The sequence below is a fragment of the Eleutherodactylus coqui genome, chromosome 11 (genome assembly GCF_035609145.1).
Source record: "Eleutherodactylus coqui strain aEleCoq1 chromosome 11, aEleCoq1.hap1, whole genome shotgun sequence".
NCBI lineage: Eukaryota > Metazoa > Chordata > Amphibia > Anura > Eleutherodactylidae > Eleutherodactylus > Eleutherodactylus coqui.
The window spans coordinates 7,032,279-7,051,612 of record NC_089847.1 but is presented as its reverse complement, the minus strand read 5'-3'; the positions used below and the strand labels follow the sequence as shown (position 1 = coordinate 7,051,612).

General features: G+C 47.3%; 1 protein-coding gene across 1 annotated transcript in view; it reads right to left on the bottom strand.

Annotated features, from left to right (window-relative positions):
• Positions 1-19,334, bottom strand: part of LOC136581972 (fatty acyl-CoA hydrolase precursor, medium chain-like) — a 46,420-nt gene that overhangs the window by 13,423 nt on the left and 13,663 nt on the right. The window contains exons 5-8 of the mRNA XM_066582690.1: positions 5,076-5,229; positions 4,788-4,901; positions 2,028-2,123; positions 809-949 (exon numbers count right to left, since the gene is read on the bottom strand). Coding sequence (XP_066438787.1) covers positions 809-949; positions 2,028-2,123; positions 4,788-4,901; positions 5,076-5,229 — 505 coding nt within the window. The remainder of the gene's footprint in view (positions 1-808; positions 950-2,027; positions 2,124-4,787; positions 4,902-5,075; positions 5,230-19,334) is intronic.

The following is a 19,334-nucleotide window of genomic DNA, read 5'->3' as shown; positions in this document are numbered from 1 at the left end:
ACTCTGATCAGCTCTGCCAGTGACTAATGTCACACTAGGTGAATGTTTTCCCTCTGCAACGGGGCTCCTATGGATGCTGTTCCTATGAATCCCCCGGCTACAGTAGAAAACTGTGAAATAATAAAAAAATACAATATGAATGACTCCCAGAGGTCTTATATAGCATCATAGGGGACATAGATGAGAAAAAAGAAGATGACCCACCACTGATGCCAACCAAAACCATCACCATATGCGCCCCGTTATCCAAAACTAAACATATTATATATCAAAACATCCAAATGTTGGAGTAGAGAAGGATCGGACAGCTGGATTTCAACATGCCCAATCCTGTCATCCTCAGGGGTGATAACGGCTACCAGACTCCCCTCTTGGTAATGAGTACAGATGCACATTCGGACAAGCGGAGCATCCATGTGGTTGGAGGAGATAGGAACAATAGCTGTCTGCCAAATCAGCATTTAGCCAACATCTATCTAATGTGTATGGCCAGTGTTACGTATATTCAGTGCTGATTGGATTAATGTAGTGGAGGCTCCAAACATACGAACATCCATATGGCAGCCCATATGCACTCGGGGAGCCAGTAATGCAAATTCCTACTTCTTGCATTTCCGTTCATTTCTATGGATGAGGAAAAGGGAAAACCAACTATAATGTAATGCAATATACAAAGCAGATCTTATGAGTATGTCACTGACTACAATACCTGGCAGACACCATTCATACCAAATCACTGTAGCAATGTGTACAATATAAGTACAAGAATGGCATCCCTTAAAGGGTTATTTACGAGTTTTGCACCTACCAATGGTAATACCCAGCCAAACTCCTGAGTATTCATTCCAATGATAAATGGAACCTTGTTGATTTCCTTGTCAGCCAACATCTCCTCTACTGGTTTAGGTAGGAAGACACCGTCCACACGGGCAGGAAGAGGCATCATGCCCTGCAGAGACAGTAGATGAGATATACAGAACATGGACCGCATCATACTTAATGGGTAACAGATGATCAGATGTGTGATAAACCAGGGACACACGTAGCCTCGGCCAGTGCAGCGCTGGGCCTCTTCCGGACACCCCTAGGATAGGGATGCCTAATAAACTGCAGAACAGGGATAGCAGATGTTATGGGTGACACCACCGTTTCATTACCCACTGGTATGAGCCTAGGCAGTAAATAATATAACCACAGACAAGAATAATGTACCTTGAGTCCCTAGGAACGGTCAGGGCCTGGCAAAACCTTACTGGAACAACTTCTTAATGCAAGTTACAATTTGCAGAGACTGATAGTGCAAGCAGGAGAAAGACTTGAGAGTACCTCCACACGGTGATCCCAGACTACAGGACAGGTGCGTAGCAAAGACAATGAGAAAGTACCTCTGCATTAGGCCTTGTAATCCCCACCTCCGACTTGCTCACGCTCTCTCTCTCTCACTTCAGTTTGGGGCTTACTCCTCTTTCATCTGTATGCATTCACTAGCAGGGAACCTCTCCTCTTCCTCCATTCTTCAGCACATGAGGGTTGAAAGTACCCCCTTGTGGCTGGCACTCTCTTTCAGGAACCAAGAAGAATAGCCTCTTTCCCTTTCTAACACACTCCTATTTATATTCTCACCCATACCACATGACAAGACATAAATTTATATATTAACAAGAATCTCTCAGGCTCATGCAAACACTTAACCCATCACATGCTGCAGCTGTGCAATACATATAACAGAATGACTAGACAATTTGCACAGTGCATCAACAAAAGACATAACGTGTATGACATTTATGGAATGGGCCAGGATAGCATGTACTGGGCCACTACAGTTCTTCCCTACTTAAAAATAATTCGACCCCAGCGCCTCCAAGCAGAGTGTAAGGTCCAGTGTTCACGTGCGGATTTTATTCATAAAATAAGGAAAATGAACCAAAAAGAAATGTATGCAATTTGGATGCCAAAAACTGTTCTGTGGAGCTTGGGGTTAAAGGTTTCCTAAGTGTGGTATTACTGCAGCATAACACAACCCTTACCATTCTTTTAGCAATAACCATAAGCTCCTCCTCTGACTTCTTCTTCAGACAGTCGGCTATGGAAGCCAAATCACAGCCCGATACCTTCACTACTATCTGCAGGGCAAAATGGATATTATATTTAGATATTGCATGTAGTCATTTCAGGACTGGTTGTTGGGTTCATGTAATTAATTCTCAATCCCTCAGTGATACTCCCAACCATCCTGGATCCAGTGGGATAGTCACAGATTTTGGGTGCTGTCCTGCCACCCCAGGAAGTCCAATGAGTGCCTTGAAATTTCAGTTTGAGAGGTAAGCCTCAGTTATGCTAAAACTGTCAGACTCCCGTTGTTTTCAATATAGCCCCTCAGACAGACGCTCGATCGTGGTCTTTTTCTAGCGGAGTCTGTGCTATTTTTGAGCATTTAGCGCTCCTCATGTCACTCCTGAGTCACTTACTTTTGCACTTAGAATTGAATAATTAAGTTGCAACCCATTTACTTTTCCTATTTAGGACCTAAAGAATGGTTGTGCCAAATTTCACATTTGTACGATACCAGAAAATTACATTACATAAGAGTGCATTTAGTTTTGCAGTTAGCATTGAATAATCGAATTGTGACCCCTTTACTTTTCAAATTTAGGACCTAAAGAATGGTTGTGCCAAATTTCATGTTTGTACAACATCGGGAAGTTAGAGAATCAGTGAGTCAGTCATTTAGGGCTTTCGCCATTATCAATATATAGATACAATAGATTATGTGATGTCTGTTTATTCAAACAATAGTGCTAAAGTGCAATAGTAGCTTGTATTGGTAAATTGCTTACTATCCAGCATTGGTGACGAGCTGTGGTAGACATGATGATTAGTCAGCGTAAAATGTCTATTGGTCTGTAATGAACTGGAAGTATTACGCAGCTGTAGTGATTTGACTCTATAGAGGCTAATGACTGCATAATTTCATTATGGTAGTTGCTGGACAATGGCATGGTGAAAGATGTATGGTATAATGTTAGCTTAATACAGAGTTCCACAAGCAGCCTCTAAGAGTTAAAGTCACAATATTATGTATACCTGTATTCATTATTGTGTGTTACCCCAGTCCTACCTTCCCCCACACCGAACCTCCCCCCCACATAGAAACTTCTCGAACAATCACTGCCACGTATGCTGAAATTCCTTAAGGTTGACTGCATGCTGAGGGGACAAAGTCCATACTACACTAGACTTGAGAGAGGTGTGGGAAGGGGAGGCGGGGAATTCTATATAACCCAGCGAATAAGAATATATATATGTTACTGATGTAATCTGTTGCACGCCCATAAAGGGCAGGTATCATGTGTTTCAATAAAATTAGGGCTCTGAAGATCATAACTCAGAGAGCTGGTTGAGATTCAAGGCTGATGACTTGTGTCCGATTGGATTCTTTCATTATGTGTGCACACTATACAATTAGGAAGCTACAGAATACCCTGAAACCTGCTGGAGGAAAATATTATCCAGATCAGAGCATACACCAGGACTAAGCAGCAGCACAACACTTGGGTATACTAATAGATGACAGACTGAACATGAGTCAACAATGTGGTGCTGCAGCAAAAAAGGCAAACACAATTCTGGGATGTATTAAGAGAAGCATAGAGTCTAGATCACGTGAGGTAATTATCCCCCTCTACTCTTCCTTAGTTAGACCCTTATCTGGAATGCTGTGTCCAATTCTGGGCACCCCAATTGAAAAATGACATAGACAAACTGGAACAAGTTCCGAAACGAGCTACCAAGATGGTGAGTAAATTAGATATTAGACAGTGAGGGGGATCAGTGAGTGGAACAGGTTGCCATGGGAGGTGGTGAGTTCTCCTTCAATGGAAGTTTCCAAACAAAGGCTGGACAAATAGCTGTTTGGGATGATTTAGTGATCCTCAATTGAGTAGGGGGTTGGACCAGATGACCCTGGAGGTCCTTTTGAATTTTACCATCTTATGATTGTATAATTAACGTGTAAATCCTCTCCATCACTGGCGTCATATTCCGCACGGGTCACACATAGAAGCATCACATGACTGCAACATTCAGCTGTTCTTATATAGTATGTTACTAGACACTATGAATGATGATGGGCACCCTGGCCACCCCAGAAAGTCCAATGAGTGCCTTGAAATTTCAGTTTGGGAGGTAAGCCTCAGTTATGCTACAACATTCAAGTAGGAAAAGGATGTGTGGAAGCTGCACTTTAAAGGTTGTGAAGGTTGTTCATCCATCCGTTATTTCCTCGACTCCCCCCATTAATATGTACACGCTACTCAGCCAAATATGAGTCATTTCTGGGGTCTGAAGGGATTTTCTGGGCAAACACTATTCATGACCTATCGTTATGGCAGGTCATCAATAGCAGTTAGACAGGGGTCTATTGCTCGGGATCCCTGCTGATCAAGCTGATAAGAAATGCTGTCAACTGGCCAGAAAGCTCTTAATGCTGTCTGTTCAGCAGTGGTCCAGTTTGGTATTGAAGTGCTCTGTCATTGAAGTGAATGGGAGAAAGCTGCAATACTGAACCAGACCACTGCCCAACAGACAGTTTTATGAGTCATCCAGCCCGCAGACAGCAGCTCTTATCTGTTCAGCAGGCGTCCTGAGCAATGGACCCCTATTCTCTGGGAAAACCCCTTTCTCAAACAGCATTATCTAAAACCGGCTGAAAAAATCCCACAACTGTTCCTCCCCCAGAGAATAAACAATGGGTGTTGTAGTCCTCCCTCTAGATAGAACACACTTACATTTTGGCGGTAGAGGAGATCTTCAGACTTGCTGGCCACAAAGTCTGGCATTGTCATAGCTCCGCTCTCTGCGATGGCGCGATGAAATAAACCTTTGGCTAGGGGAGAAAGCACCTAGAAGAGGAGACATTCAGGTTATACTCATCACATCCCTTGGATTGGGCACATTTACTATTAGTCTTGATGCAACATATGATATTCTGCATATGTCCCATACAGCGACATAGGTGATAAGCAGACACATGTGATAGGCGCTCCGTATGGTAAGTAACACCGGACAGAACTTACCAGAGCCGAGACGCTGATCGCTCCAGCGGATTCACCAAATATAGTGACGGATGAGGGGTCACCACCGAATGCTGCAATATTTTCCTGTATCCACTGGAGGGCAGCAATTTGGTCTTTAAATCCGTAATTGCCACGCAATTGGTTATCTGTGGTACTGAAATAAACAGGAAAGGTACATTTTTAGGGTGACAGAGCCTGAAGCTCATGTCCATGTCCGATCACCATATCACATATCAAATTAAACTTACTTAAAAATTACTTATCCTGTACTGCTCCTGAATTACATCCTGTATTATACCCCAGAGCTGCACTCCCTATTCTGCTGGTGGAGTCACTGTGTACGTACATTACTTATCCTGTACTGATCCTGAGTTACATGCTGTAGATCTTTTATTATAAAAGTATAAAACATAACAATAAAAGCAAACTGCAACAATAGTAAATAATAATAATACAACCGTATACAGAGATAAGGCCCTTCACCCAGAGTCCATGGTCCACAAACAAAAGAAACCCCATGTCTGAACTCCCCTCCCCCCTGCCGCACACTCGCACACACACTCAAAACAAAACACAATATACCTAAAAGAAGAGCATCCAGCTATCCAGAAGATAAAACTAAAACTAAAGCTACAGGTCCAGCCGTACCGCACTGAAACCCCATCATAAACAAAATTAGGCAATAACGTAAACATAACATATATATATATACCAATAATTAACTAAATATGAAAATAAAGACCAAGCCAACCGGCATACAAAAATAACTAAAGAAATAGTTTTTCAAATTTTTTTTTTTTTTTTGGGTCCCCAGTGCAGCTCGGGGGCCATGCCTGCTCCATCAGTCCGTGCCCAGAGTTCTAAAGTTCAGGACGTGCCGAGCCACACCAGGGTTTTTGTTTTTTTTAATATATATAAACTGTACAACACTCTGCCTGCCGCAGCCTGGGGGCCATGCCCGCTCCACCAGTCCGTGCCCAGAGTTCAATGTTCGGGACGTGCCAGGCTACGGCTCAAGGCGTGAAACCACTCCCCCGCAACCCCCCACCCAACCTAACTACCACCCAGAACGTGAATATATACATATAAAACATACATGAACCAATATACATGACATACACGAAATATATATTAACATAACCCGAAAGCCTAAGGTCGGCTCACCTGCAGCCCTACTTCACTCCATTTTGCCCAAATCAAAACAAAAAGCTTTATGGTGCACTCACAGCCCGCCGCCGGGATTGGAGGTGATAAGCCGGGCACAGATATCATAATGTACTATCCCTTGCATTTTCTCCCTATTATTTCCCTAATTTGCCCTAGACTGTCCTTAGTCTGCCCCTCAGTCTGACCCTTCATAGAAAACCTGTCCCTGCCCTATCCCTCCTCTCTACCTGTCCTGTCCCTCCTCTCTCCCTACTCTGCCCCAAGAAAATTAAGAAAAACAAACTGTCCCTAACGAAATACAAGCCCTCTCCATAGGAGAGAAGCTTTAGAAGTGCCCAGCCTCTCATACTCCACAGAACGCACCTTCACCAGGTCACCCAGGATGTTCCTACATACCGTATCCACGGGGAGGACTTTCAGCTCCGTCGAGATTAAACACCGTGCACTCCAGATGTGGAACCTGACCACTAGGCTAACTAGAAATAAAGTGCAGCGGTCCCTGCCACCAAGACCTCTGAAGGCTCCATAAGCCCACTCCGCACAGGAGAGGTGTGCCAGCTGAGGCCAGCCTATGGAGACCCCTACCCGTTGGTATACCTCTGTATTAAAGGGGCACTGAAGCAGGAAATGCTCCATGCTTTCCAGCACGTCGCTGCACTCCTGACGGGGGCAACCCCTGTCAATCAGAGGCCTGCTCTTCAAGTTACCCCTTACATACAGTCTCCCGTGAAAGCAGCGCCAAGCCAAGTCCCAAAACTTCAAGGGGACCCGGGTTGAATTCAGTAAACGTAACCCTCCCTCCAGGTCCCGACTTGGGCAGTCCTTGAGTGCCAGGGGCTTCTGGAAATGGGTCAACAGGACTCTTTCGTCGAGGAGCCTCCTCGTCAGAGTCCTGATCTCCCACATCCCCAGACCCCACCGGCGTATCACCTTCAGAACCAAGGTAGCGTAAGCCGGGAGATGTCCGTGCTGCGTGCGAAGGTCCTTCACTCGCCCTCCTGTCTCCCATTCCTGGAAGAAGGGCCGAAACCATCCCCTGCAGGAGTAGACCCACGGAGGAGCCCTCTCTTGCCAGAGGTTGCCTATGTTGATCTTAAAAAAAGTGTTTACAAGAAACACCACGGGGTTGACCATAGACAACCCCCCTAGTCTCCTCGTGCGGTATGTAACATCTCTCCTGATCAGGTTCAACCTATTCCCCCACAACATTAGGAAGAACAGGTTGTAGACCCGAGTCCAGAGAGGTTCTGGCAAAATGCATACGCTGCCCAGGTAGATGAATAACGGGAGCAGGTATGTTTTGATCAGGCTAATTCTTTCCCGAAGGGTCAAAGACCAACCCTTCCACTGATTTACCTTGTGAGTTGCACCATCCAGCCTGTCCACCCAATTTTGCATGGGGTAATCCCCCTGGCCGAATTTGATGCCAAGTACTTTTGCTGAAGTTTGGGGCACCGGAAGGGTGTCCGGGAGATCAAACGTAGGATCCCCCCTTCCTAACCAGAGACTTTCACACTTATCCCAGTTGACCATAGACCCGGAAGCTTCCGAGTAGCGGTCCACCTCCGACACCACAAACTCCGCCTCCTCTCTCGAGGACACGAAGAGCGTGACATCATCGGCGTATGCCACTGCCCTCAGGGTAGCCTCCGGCACCGCCCGGTCCATCCCGACCCCTGCTATAGGTCCACAATCAACCCTCCTAAGGAAGGGATCTATCGCAAACGCATACAACAGGGGACTTAGAGGACAGCCCTGACGGACGCCGGACCCCACCTCAAAAGGGCGGCCGGGCCAACCGTTCACCAGCGGGAAAGTCTCAGCCCCTGCATACAATGTTCGCAGCCAATCAACAAACCCCACTGGCAGGCCGTATCTCAGAAGGACGGACCAGAGGTACTCGTGATTAACCCGATCAAACGCTTTGGCCTGATCCAAGGACAGCAGGTACCCCTCCCAGTGACCAGCCCTACCCTGCTCTACTGCCTCCCGGACACCGAGAACAGCGCTAAAGGTGCTACGGCCTGGAACAGAGCAATGCTGCGCCCCCGAGAGGAGCCGGGGTGCAAACTTGACCAGCCGATTAAACAGCACTTTTGCCAGAACCTTCCTGTCCGTATTGAGAAGCGCTATGGGACGCCAGTTCTCAATACGGCTCGAGTCTTTACCTTTTGACAGAATGATCAAGGCCGACCTCCTCATTGACTTTGGCAGAGTGCCCGAGGAAAGACACTCATTTAATACCTCCGTCAAGAGGGGACTCAAGAGGTCCTTGAAGGTCTTATAATACTCAGATGTTAATCCATCCGGACCTGGCGACTTTTTGGGCCGGAGCCCATCAATCGCCAGTCTAACTTCCTCTTCTCTGATCTCTTCTGTCAAAACGCCAAGAGAGGTGTCCACCCCTGGCCCAGGGACAGTTTCAGCCAGGAAAGCCGACATCACTTCCGAATCTAGATCCCTCTTTCCCAAGAGTTGCGAGTAGTAGGATCTGACGACCTCCAGAATCCCTGATCTGGATCGATTCAGGGACCCCGTACTGTCAATCAGTCCAGTGACCACTTTACTATTCACTGACATCCTACAGTTTCTGTAAGGGTCGGGCGAGCGGTACTTCCCGAAATCCCTCTCAAAAACCAAGGATGCGTGTCTGTCATACTGGCACGTCTTGAGTAAAGATTTCACTCTGGAGATCTCCTCGCGGCTACCTCCAGTCGAAACGAGATGTTCGAGTTTCCTCCTCAGGCCATTGTACAGGCGGTACCTGTCCAGGCATCTGAGGTTGGAGAGCTCACGGAAGAACCTCGCCGCCCTCCTCTTGAACATCTCCCACCACTCTGACCTACTGCTACAGAGATCCAGTAATGGTACCTGGCTCTGCAGAAAATCCTCAAAGGACTGTCTTATCTCTGCTTCCTCCAGGAGTGATGAATTCAGTCTCCACAAACCTCTACCCATCCGGGGGGTCTCTGCAACATTCAGAGAAAACAAAATCAGACAGTGGTCGGAGAATTCCACCTCAACAACGGACACTGGTGAAGAGATGGCTTCCTCCTTCAAATAAAACCTGTCTATTCTAGACCTGCTCTGACCTCTATAATAGGTGAACCCCTCGTGGCCTGGGGTGTGCCGGATGTGGACATCCACCAGGCGAGCCTCGCTAGCTACACTATTAAGTGCGACGCCATCAAAAGTCAACCGCCTGTCTCCAGAGCCTCCCCTATCGCGGGCTCTTGTGACTGTATTAAAGTCACCTCCAAAGACAACTTGGCGGCTGGTAAAAAGGTAGGGCTTGATCCTCATAAAGAGACTCTTCCTGTCCTTTTTTGACTGGGGACCATAGATGTTTACAAGTCTCAATTCTTGTCCCTTCATGAGGACATCTAAGATCAGGCACCTTCCCATTTCTAATTCAATTACTCGTCGGCATTCGACCGCTGCGGTAAAAAGGACCGCCACTCCGCTATACGGCTCGGCCGCAAGAGACCAGTAGGAAGGGCCTGACCTCCACTCCCTTTTTGCCTTATGTATGGCTGCCAAATCAGACAGCCTGGTCTCCTGCAAAAATAAAATGTCGGCTTCAACGCGGCCGAGAAAATCAAAGGCCGCAAATCTAGCCGTATCTGACTTAATGCTGGCAACGTTAATTGATGCCAGAGTCAGCGGAGTGGGTGCCGCCATCATGAGTGATTAAATTAGATGGCTTTCTTCCTCACACCCGCTTCTTCGGGGTCGGAGGAAAGCCCCTCGCTTCTTTTTTTGGACACAGATGTGTCCATAGCAGGGGATCCCCCGACCCCATCGTCCTTGTTTCCAGGCTCCAGAGTAGCCCCCTCCCCGGAAGGAACTAGGCCTCCACGAGGAGGAGACTCAGTGCCCCCTGTTGACCCTTTCTTTGCCCCAGGCACCTTGCCCTTCGCTTCCCCCTCAGAGGAGGAAGAGATGTCTTGAAGGGCCCGGTACCTATTGGAGAGTCCAACTGGAGGCGAGCAGGCTTCTCCTTCCAGTACTTGGCCCGGGGTGGGAGAAGATCTTGAATCCCCCCTTCGCTTTCTCCTAGTGGCACCTAGCTTACGCCGTTTCTCTAACCACCTCTTTCCTTCCTCATCCACACTCTCATAGTGGGAGGACTCTGAAGAGTTGGTCTTTCCCTCCTCCCTCTGGATCCTCCTGTCCTCTTCATCCACTTCGCTGTCCCTCAAAGCCTCAGCCGCGAGATTTGCTTCAGGAACAGGGGCCACCATTGATCCACCTGCTGTGGGCGCTCCTGTCAGATCCCTGCTCCGTCTGCGCTTGTCCTGACGCCTCTGCTCAGCAGGCGTCTTTTTCCGGTTCTTCCCTGGCTCCTGAGCTCCTCCACCTCTGCTAGTCCCCTCACCCCCAGAGGCCGCACCATGGCCCCCATCCGTAGGTGCTGAGACCGCATTGGCAAAGGAGCGTGGACAGCGACTGAATGGGTGACCAAGGTCACCACACAGGTTACACCTAATCTCTGCACAGGAGGCGGCTAGATGACCCACACCCCCACACAGAGCGCACTTCAAGGTCTTACAAGCGGCGCTCAAGTGTGAGGGGTCGCCGCACCTGTGGCAGAGCTTCGGCTGCCCCTGGTAAAAGGCCAAGATACGATCCCTGCCGAGGAAGGCTGCAGAAGGTATGTGTGCCACTGAGTTTCCTGAACGCTTCAGCTTGACCATGAATGTCCAGGCCCCGGACCAGATGCCGTGCTCATCCCGGTTCTTTCTGGGCATGTCTGTCACCTCTCCGTATCGACCGAGCCACGTCATAATATCAAAACAAGAAAGCGACTCGTTACGAGTCAAAACGGTCACCTTCTTGACTTCGTTCTGGCGAGACACCACCTGGACGGCAAAGTCTCGCAGCCGGGCTCGCTTTTCATCAGCTCGTAATTCCCCAAGAAGAGTTCTAGCCCCTTTGGGCGAACGAAGCTGATGTCAAACTCAGACGTGCCGAAGACTTTGGGTTGGAAGCAGCTTTTTTATTTTGGGCCTTGGTAGACCTTGGGGGTGGCACTGCTGCCCCATCTTGCGCAGCTGCAACCACCGTAATGACCCCCCCATGGTCAGTACTCTGTATTCCAGCACTTTTAGTATTTTTATTTTTGCTTTTTTCCTTACTTTTGCCAGCAGCCTCCACATCACTGGGTGCCTGGGACCTAGACTGAGGGACCCCTGCAGACCGACCTGTCGCACGGGGGACCCCCGATCCCGACCCCGCAGCACCCTTCGCATCACTGGCCTTACTGGTGCTGGCAGTTCCGCCACTGCCAAACTCTTTTGCCACCTTGCCTTGTCCTGTGCTGGCCGCCCTGCTGGCTGTTTCTGTCACTGCACTAACTGAAACAGGGACAGAGGACTCGGCCAGTTTAACTCCTTTATCCCTGTTCCCATGTTCAAAACCCACTGCAGAGTCAGAAACCGGGGTTCTCAGGGTGGGGGTGCCCTGATCCGACTTTGCAGCCAAACCAGCGCCCCCCGTCACATACACAAATTTCTCCTGCACCAAATTCTTTTTTTTCCCTTTTTTTGTCTTGATCTTGACATCCTCCTCTGGTAAATCATCACCAAACTGAAGGCCGCTCATATTGGGGGGGGATTCCAACAGCCTTATCTGCTGCATTATTAAAGCGCCCCCATCGCTTTTATCTTCCTCTGGATCTGAATCCCCGGAAGTTAGAGGCAGCGCAACCTGCTCCGGCCGGAGGCTGCTGGTGGTTGTAGTGCCACTCTGGGTCTGCTCTCCTGAGCAGACAGGCTGCTCCCTCAGACTGTCCTGGTAGGTGTCCTCATCAGGACAGTCACCACTGCTGTCTCTATCGCTGGAGTGATCAGCCTTTTTGTGACCACTGTATCCTGACGCCATTTTGGAAAATCTGTCAGTGTTTATTAATTTTTCCCTAAAGGGACCACTTTGCTCCAGAATCCTGTCCCTCTCCTCCTTGCACCTTTGTATGCAGTTTTTACAGTCCTGTATGGACTTGCTGATTGCATCTTTCTTGCATTTAGCGGCGGTCTGGTCCTTTAGCGACCTGGCCGACCGCAGCTTCTCCTTCTGCAGGAGGATTTCTCTCCCCGCACGCTCATAATCTGCCAAGCTGGTGGCCAGACGGGAGGCCAGCTCTACCACAGACTCCCCTTTCCGACGCTCACTCCACTGCGGCTTACCTTCTTTGCTGAGCGTTTGGCTGCGAGTTTGACTGCGGGTCATCATCTCGCTTCCGGCGCTGTCAGATGCAGCTGCACCAACCTGCTGGGCCATGTCACTCCGCCTGCGACCCGGACCCTCTCTCTTCGCAGCTTTACTAGCTGCTCCGGCTTTCCTGCTTGTTGCTGCTGAAACCACGTATGCCGCCAGCGCCGCTGATGGTGTTGTCGCTGCCTTCTCAGCACTCCCCCCCTCTGACCGAAGCCGGGGGGGGGGGGGGGGAATTGCGGGATTCCATAGAGCAAGAAGCCCAGCTACGTGTTCTGATCCTGGGCTCCAAAACAGGCTTCCAGCTGGGACTGCAGCCACACCCTGGTTCTCTGAGGAGCTCCAACAAACCACACCTTACTCCAGAGTTGCACTCACTATTCTGCTTCTGGTGGAGTCACTGTGTACATACATTACTTATCCTGTACTGATCCTGAGTTACATCCTGTATTATTCTCCAGAGCTGCACTCACTATTCTGCTGGTGGAGTCACTGTATACATACATTACTTATCCTGTACTGATCCTGAGTAACATCCTGTATTATACTCCAGAGCTGCACTCACTATTCTGCTGGTCGAGTCACTGTGTACATACATTACTTATCCTGTACTGATCCAGAGTTACATCCTGTATTATACTGAAGAGCTGCACTCACTATTCTGCTGGTGGAGTCACTGTGTACATACATTACTTATCGTGTACTGATGCTGAGTTACATCCTGTATTATACTCCTGAGCTGCACTCACTATTCTGCTGGTGGAGTCACTGTGTGCATACATTACTTATCCTGTACAGATCCTGAGTTACATCCTGTCTTATACTGCAGAGCTGCACTCACTATTCTGCTCGGTGGAGTCACTGTGTACATACATTACTTATTCTGTACTGATCCTGAGTTACATCCTGTATTATACTGCAGAGCTGCACTCACTATTCTGCTGGTGGAGTCACTGTGTACATACATTACTTATCCTGTACTGATCCCGAGTTACATCCTGTATTATACTGCAGAGCTGCACTCACTATTCTGCTCGGTGGAGTCACTGTGTACATACATTACTGATCCTGTACTGATCCTGAGTTACATCCTGTATTATACTCCAGAGCTGCACTCACTATTCTGCTGGTGGAGTCACTGTGTACATACATTACTTATCCTGTACTGATCCTGAGTTACATCCTGTATTATACTCTAGAGCTACAGTCAAAATCATGCAGGCTTCAGAGCTTAAATCTCCAAGCATTTCTTCCTGGGTCAATGCTTTGACAAAGCTGACTATGCTAATTTTCATTCTGAGAAACATCTTCTAAATACCAGACGCTGTAGAAGAATTTGAGGTAAAATATAGTAGCTGCTACTAAATAATAAAAACGTAACTTAATTGTTGAGAGTGTCTGAAAAGAAGCTCGATAACTGACCAGCGGCCCGGAGCGGGCTCTACAGTGTTATATTATTAAAGGGGTTGTCTCACGGCAGCAAGTGGGGTTATACACTTCTGTATGGCCATATTAATGCACTTTGTAATATACATCGTGCATTAAATATGAGCCATACAGAAGTTATTCACTTACCTGCTCCGTTGCTGGCGTCCCCGTCTCCATGGCTCCGTCTAATTTCGGGGTCTTCTTGCTTTTTTAGACGCGCTTGCGCAGAAGGGTCTTCTCCCTTCTGGTCGGTCCGGGCACGAGCGGCGTTCTGGCTCTGCCCCCTTCTACGCGTCATCGCGTAGCTCCGCCCAGTCATGTGTGCCGATTCCAGCCAATCAGGAGGTTTAACAGTTTAACCTGCCCAGTAACTGGATTAGGAGAAATCTGCCCAGCAACCACCATTCTGCCTGATGGCAACTGCTCTGGGATTGGCTGAGAAACAGTAAGGTGATTGTGAGAGAAGCCCCAGGATTGGAGGAACGGAGAGATAAAGTCCCGCCCAGAAGGTAGTTAGGAGTCGCTGTTCAGTTAGAGTCAGTTAACAGTTATAGTCGGTTGGAGTAAGAGAGAGAAAGAAGTAAGAGTGTGTGTGTGTGTGTGTGGGGGGGGGGGGGGGGGGGGGGATAGAGGAGTGAATAGTGCTGGGGGATGGGAAGGTGAAGTTTAATACCAGAAAGGATTATAATAGATAGAAAGATATAAAAAGAAGATCGTATTAAGAAAAGAACGATAAAAGGATTCTATACAAAGAGAGATAAAGAAAGAAGAATACAGAAGAAAGATAGAAAACAGGTGATACTAGCAGAGAGAAACAAATAAGAGCAAGAGGGAATTCAGCGGTCACCAAACTCCACGAAGGATGTCTATACAGAAGTGAATCTACAGGGTAACGGCCCAAAGACAACTGCAGATAAAAGTGAGCTTCATTGTCTCATCCGTTACCCCGACTCCTGGGACTCCTTCTTACCCAAGACCACCTGCAATGCACCATGTACTACACCGGCACCAGGGGAAGGGACTACAACCCCCAACAAACCAAGCCTATGGTGAGAGTGTGACTATACCCAGCTGCCTCACACTCAGGCCTTGCTACGGACTACCATCATGACAAAATGACCATCATTGTCTACAAGCACTTGTGCCAAACTTTTCCAGGTCGCCACCGTGTTTAGGTAAGCGTGGGTCATAGCCACCGTAACTTCATCTGACCTAGCTACTGCTGGCATCGCCCACACCCTCTGCACTATGTGGCACACTGCAACTGTTTCCAATAACAACCAGCAAAATTGGGACTGTTGCTCTGTAGCATAATACAAAGCTATTTCAGCTTTTGGATATATTAATCCAATATGTAAAAAGGCCATATGTGTCAGTAGGCACTGGAGGGCAAGGGCCTAGGGCAGTGATGGCGAACGTTTTAGAGACCGAGTGCCCAAACTGCAACCCAAAACCCACTTATTTATTGTAAAGTGCCAACACGTCAGGGGGCGGGGCTTATTTTTACCCCCGTCGTTCTTAAAAGGACAATCTGTTTCAAAATAAACAGCGTGCAGGGGCGTGGCCTGGATGGAGACCGGAGTAGTCGCAAGCCTCTGAGCTCAGCGAGAACCGGCCCTTAAAGCGACTGAAAACGCCACTCAAAGAGGAGAAAAACAGCGCTAACACTCATCGGAGATGGCAGCGAGACGGAGGGTTAAGACGGGACCGCAGCGGCTCACCAACTTTTTTGCAGCACGGCCGAGCGGAGGAGAGGAGACGGAGCGAGCGGCAGCGGAGCGGGCAGCCGGCGAACGAGACGGGGGGAGAGCGGACGAAACGGAGGAGCAGAGAAACACCCAGAAAAAAGGTAAAGGACCCTCTTCCGTGCCCCTACCCTCAAAACCCCTAGCCACAGCATTGAGAAGAAGCCCAGGGCTAGGGAAAGAAAAAGAGGCACAGGCAGGAGCATCCAAGATGGCGCCTGACACGAGGCCGGCTAACAGACCCCCCGCTACTCCAACACAGCAGTTAAGTCATGCAGCAGCAGAACACACAGCAACAGAGCCCCCAGAACATGACAGCCCCCGGGACCCCCTGATTGTGCAGACCCAAGAAAAACAGGGCAACACAAAATCAGTGGAAGTTAACTCTGCTGACACTATCCAGAACATGCAATGTTCAGAACAACCAGCGTCTGAAAAATTTATAAAAAATATGATAATAGCGCTGAGAGAGTCCCTGCAAAGGGACATGTCCTCCATGTCAGCCTCATTAAACTCATCAGTGACAGACCTGGGCAACAGAGTGGATCACATGGAGGGGAAAATGGCAGAAATGACGACGTCTCACAACGACTTAATAGACGCGCATTACAGTGTAGCAGACGAGCTGGAAGCACTAAAAAGAAAAGTGGCAGATATGGAGGACCGAAGTAGACGAAATAATCTGAAAATAAGGGGGATAGAGGAAACGGTCCCGAACTCAGAACTAAAAAGATACCTCCAACAATTTATAAAATGCCTACTGCCTGACTCGACGGAGGAGGAAAGAATAATTGACAGGGCACATAGACTGCCCCGGGCTAACTCAGTGCCAAACCACCTCCCCAGAGACGTTATTGTGAGGATCCACTTTTTTCATATTAAAGAGAGACTCTTATATGAAACGAGAAAAAATACATCATTGCCAACATCATATAATCATATAAAGCTGTTCACAGACCTCTCACAAGCGACGATACAATCAAGGAAGAAATTCCGAGAGATCACGCTAGCCCTCCGAGAGAACAAGATTCTTTACAAATGGGGATTCCCACCCAAACTGATAATAAACAAAGACGGAAAAAATTACTTGATACAAAACCCAGAAGAAGGCATTCAAACTCTAAAAAAATGGAATATACATACAGAAAGACCCAACGCCCCGAGACGTCTCGACCCAGAATGGAACGAAATAGCCAATGACTGAAGGTGATACCTTAAACAAGCAAAACTAAAGACCCGCCGATGAGCCCCCCTCCCCTCGCTTCCTGACAAAAAAAAAAAACACAGAAAGAAACTAAGAACCCTTTACGAAATCCAATTACAGGTTAAAATAGGGCCTGGACACTCGCACAGGCTGGACTTTATTTCCCCCCAACAACAAGTGATGCTCTCTCTGAAGACGCCTGAAAGCCGAAAGAGAGAATCTCTCACTTTGATTTTGTTTTTTGTTTTTCTCCCCGCCTGGTTAGGGGATCAGTTTTTACCCGATTACCTCCACCCACCTCAAAGGCACAATACAATAGAAGAAGCAAAGCTAAACCAAAAGGAATACAACAAAACAGAACGAATAGAGAAACCACTAAACGAGAAGGATAATTTAGGAGATCCAGATCCTAGGATTACAAAACTTAAAACAAAGCATCTAAACATCCCGCCATCATGAAGGTGAAGATAATGTCATATAATGTAAAGGGCCTCAACTCCCCACACAAAAGGTCGTCCCTCTGGAGGGATGCATTAGCTGAGGGGGCGGATATTATTTGTCTGCAAGAGACACACTTCATAAAAGAAAAACATCCAAAATTCTCACATCCAAAGTTCCCCGAAGTCTACATGTCTTGTACGGAAAAGAAGAAGGCAGGAGTACTAATTGCGATTAAGGACTCTGTGGACTTCAAACTGATCGAGTCAACATCGGACGTGAATGGTAGATATGTAATACTGATCTGTCAATTGAATGATTTGCTGGTAACACTTGTAAATGTATATGTACCGAACAGTCCTCAGATACACTTCCTTAACAGGCTGATGAGGAAAATTAACAAAATCAAAAAGGATCAGCTTTTGTTATGTGGTGATTTTAACTTGATCCATGATAGAGGTATTGACACCAATAACAAAAGGATGCCATCACCCACGCTGGCACCTTGGCTACTAAAGGAAGAAATGTATGATTCATTTAGATGCATCAACGCAAATGCCAGGGAATATACATTTTACTCCTCTAGGCACAGAACCTTCACCAGGATCGATATGATCCTGGTGGACTTCTTCCTACTACCAAAGGTGAAAGATGCCTCAATTGGGATAACCTCTTGGTCGGACCACGCTCCGGTTTTCCTAACCATGAGCTTATCACAGTCAGCAAACACTCCAAAAATATGGAGAAACAATCTGTTTTTGATGAAGGCTGACCCGTACAAAAAACAAATATCTGAAGCCATTAAGGAATATTTTACATTTAATGACCTCCCCGAAACCAGCCCATTTGTATTATGGAATGCACACAAGACAGTCATCAGGGGCATATTAATTCAGCAAGGCTCCCGCTACAAAAAGGAAAAAACAAAAAACCTTGACAATTTACTTACTCAACTAAAAGACCTAGAAACAGAAATTCAAAAAACACCGACGGACACGCTACATAAAAAACTCCTCAGCACTAGACAACAATTAAGAGACCTCCTACTGTTACAACATGAAAAACAGATCAGAACATATAAAACAACTTATTACACAGAAAATAACAAGTTCACTAGCTATATGGCACGCAGAGTCAAACAAGCAAGAATCAAAGCAAGAATTCCATACATAAAAGAAATAGGATCTGAAAACAAAACACATAACCCAAAAGACATAGCAGAGATTTTTAAAAAATTCTACGCCAAACTCTACAACTTGAAAGACGACCCGACAGTAACCCAGCCTAACAAAGACAGCATTGGGGAATTCCTAGATAATATCAACCTCCCAACCATAAATAAGGAACAATTAGACAAATTGAATGCCCCAATAACAGAACAAGAAATTCTAAAGACGATTAGCGATCTAAAAAAGGATAAAGCACCAGGGCCGGATGGGTACTCTAACGAGTACTATCAGACCTATAAAATAGAGCTAATTAAAAGCCTTACAAAAATATTCAACGAAATAAAAAAAACAGGAACCCTGCCTGCAGAAATGCTCCAGGCTACGATAGTGGCGATTCCCAAACCTGGTAAAGACCCCTCCTCTCCGACAAATTTTAGACCAATTTCACTACTGAATAGTGACATAAAAATCTACTCAAAAATCCTAGCACAAAGACTGAAAGATATCATCCCAGAATTAGTGCATAGTGATCAGGTGGGGTTCACCCAGGGCCGGCAGGCATCAGATGGGACGAGGAGAATATTGGGTCTGATGGAGAAGATGACGGAGATGCGAACGCCTTCTCTGCTCCTAACCCTGGATGCGGAGAAGGCGTTCGACAGGATCCATTGGGAGTACGCCTTCTCGGTCCTTAAAAAATTTGGATTCAAAGGAGAAATACTAGGGGCCATACAGGCATTATATACAGTCCCCTCCGCTAGAGTATTAATAAACGGAACACTTTCAACTCCATTCCAAATATCAAACGGCACCCGCCAGGGGTGCCCATTGTCACCCCTGTTGTTCGTTCTGACAATGGAACCGTTCGCAGAAACAATTAGAACAGACCCAGAAA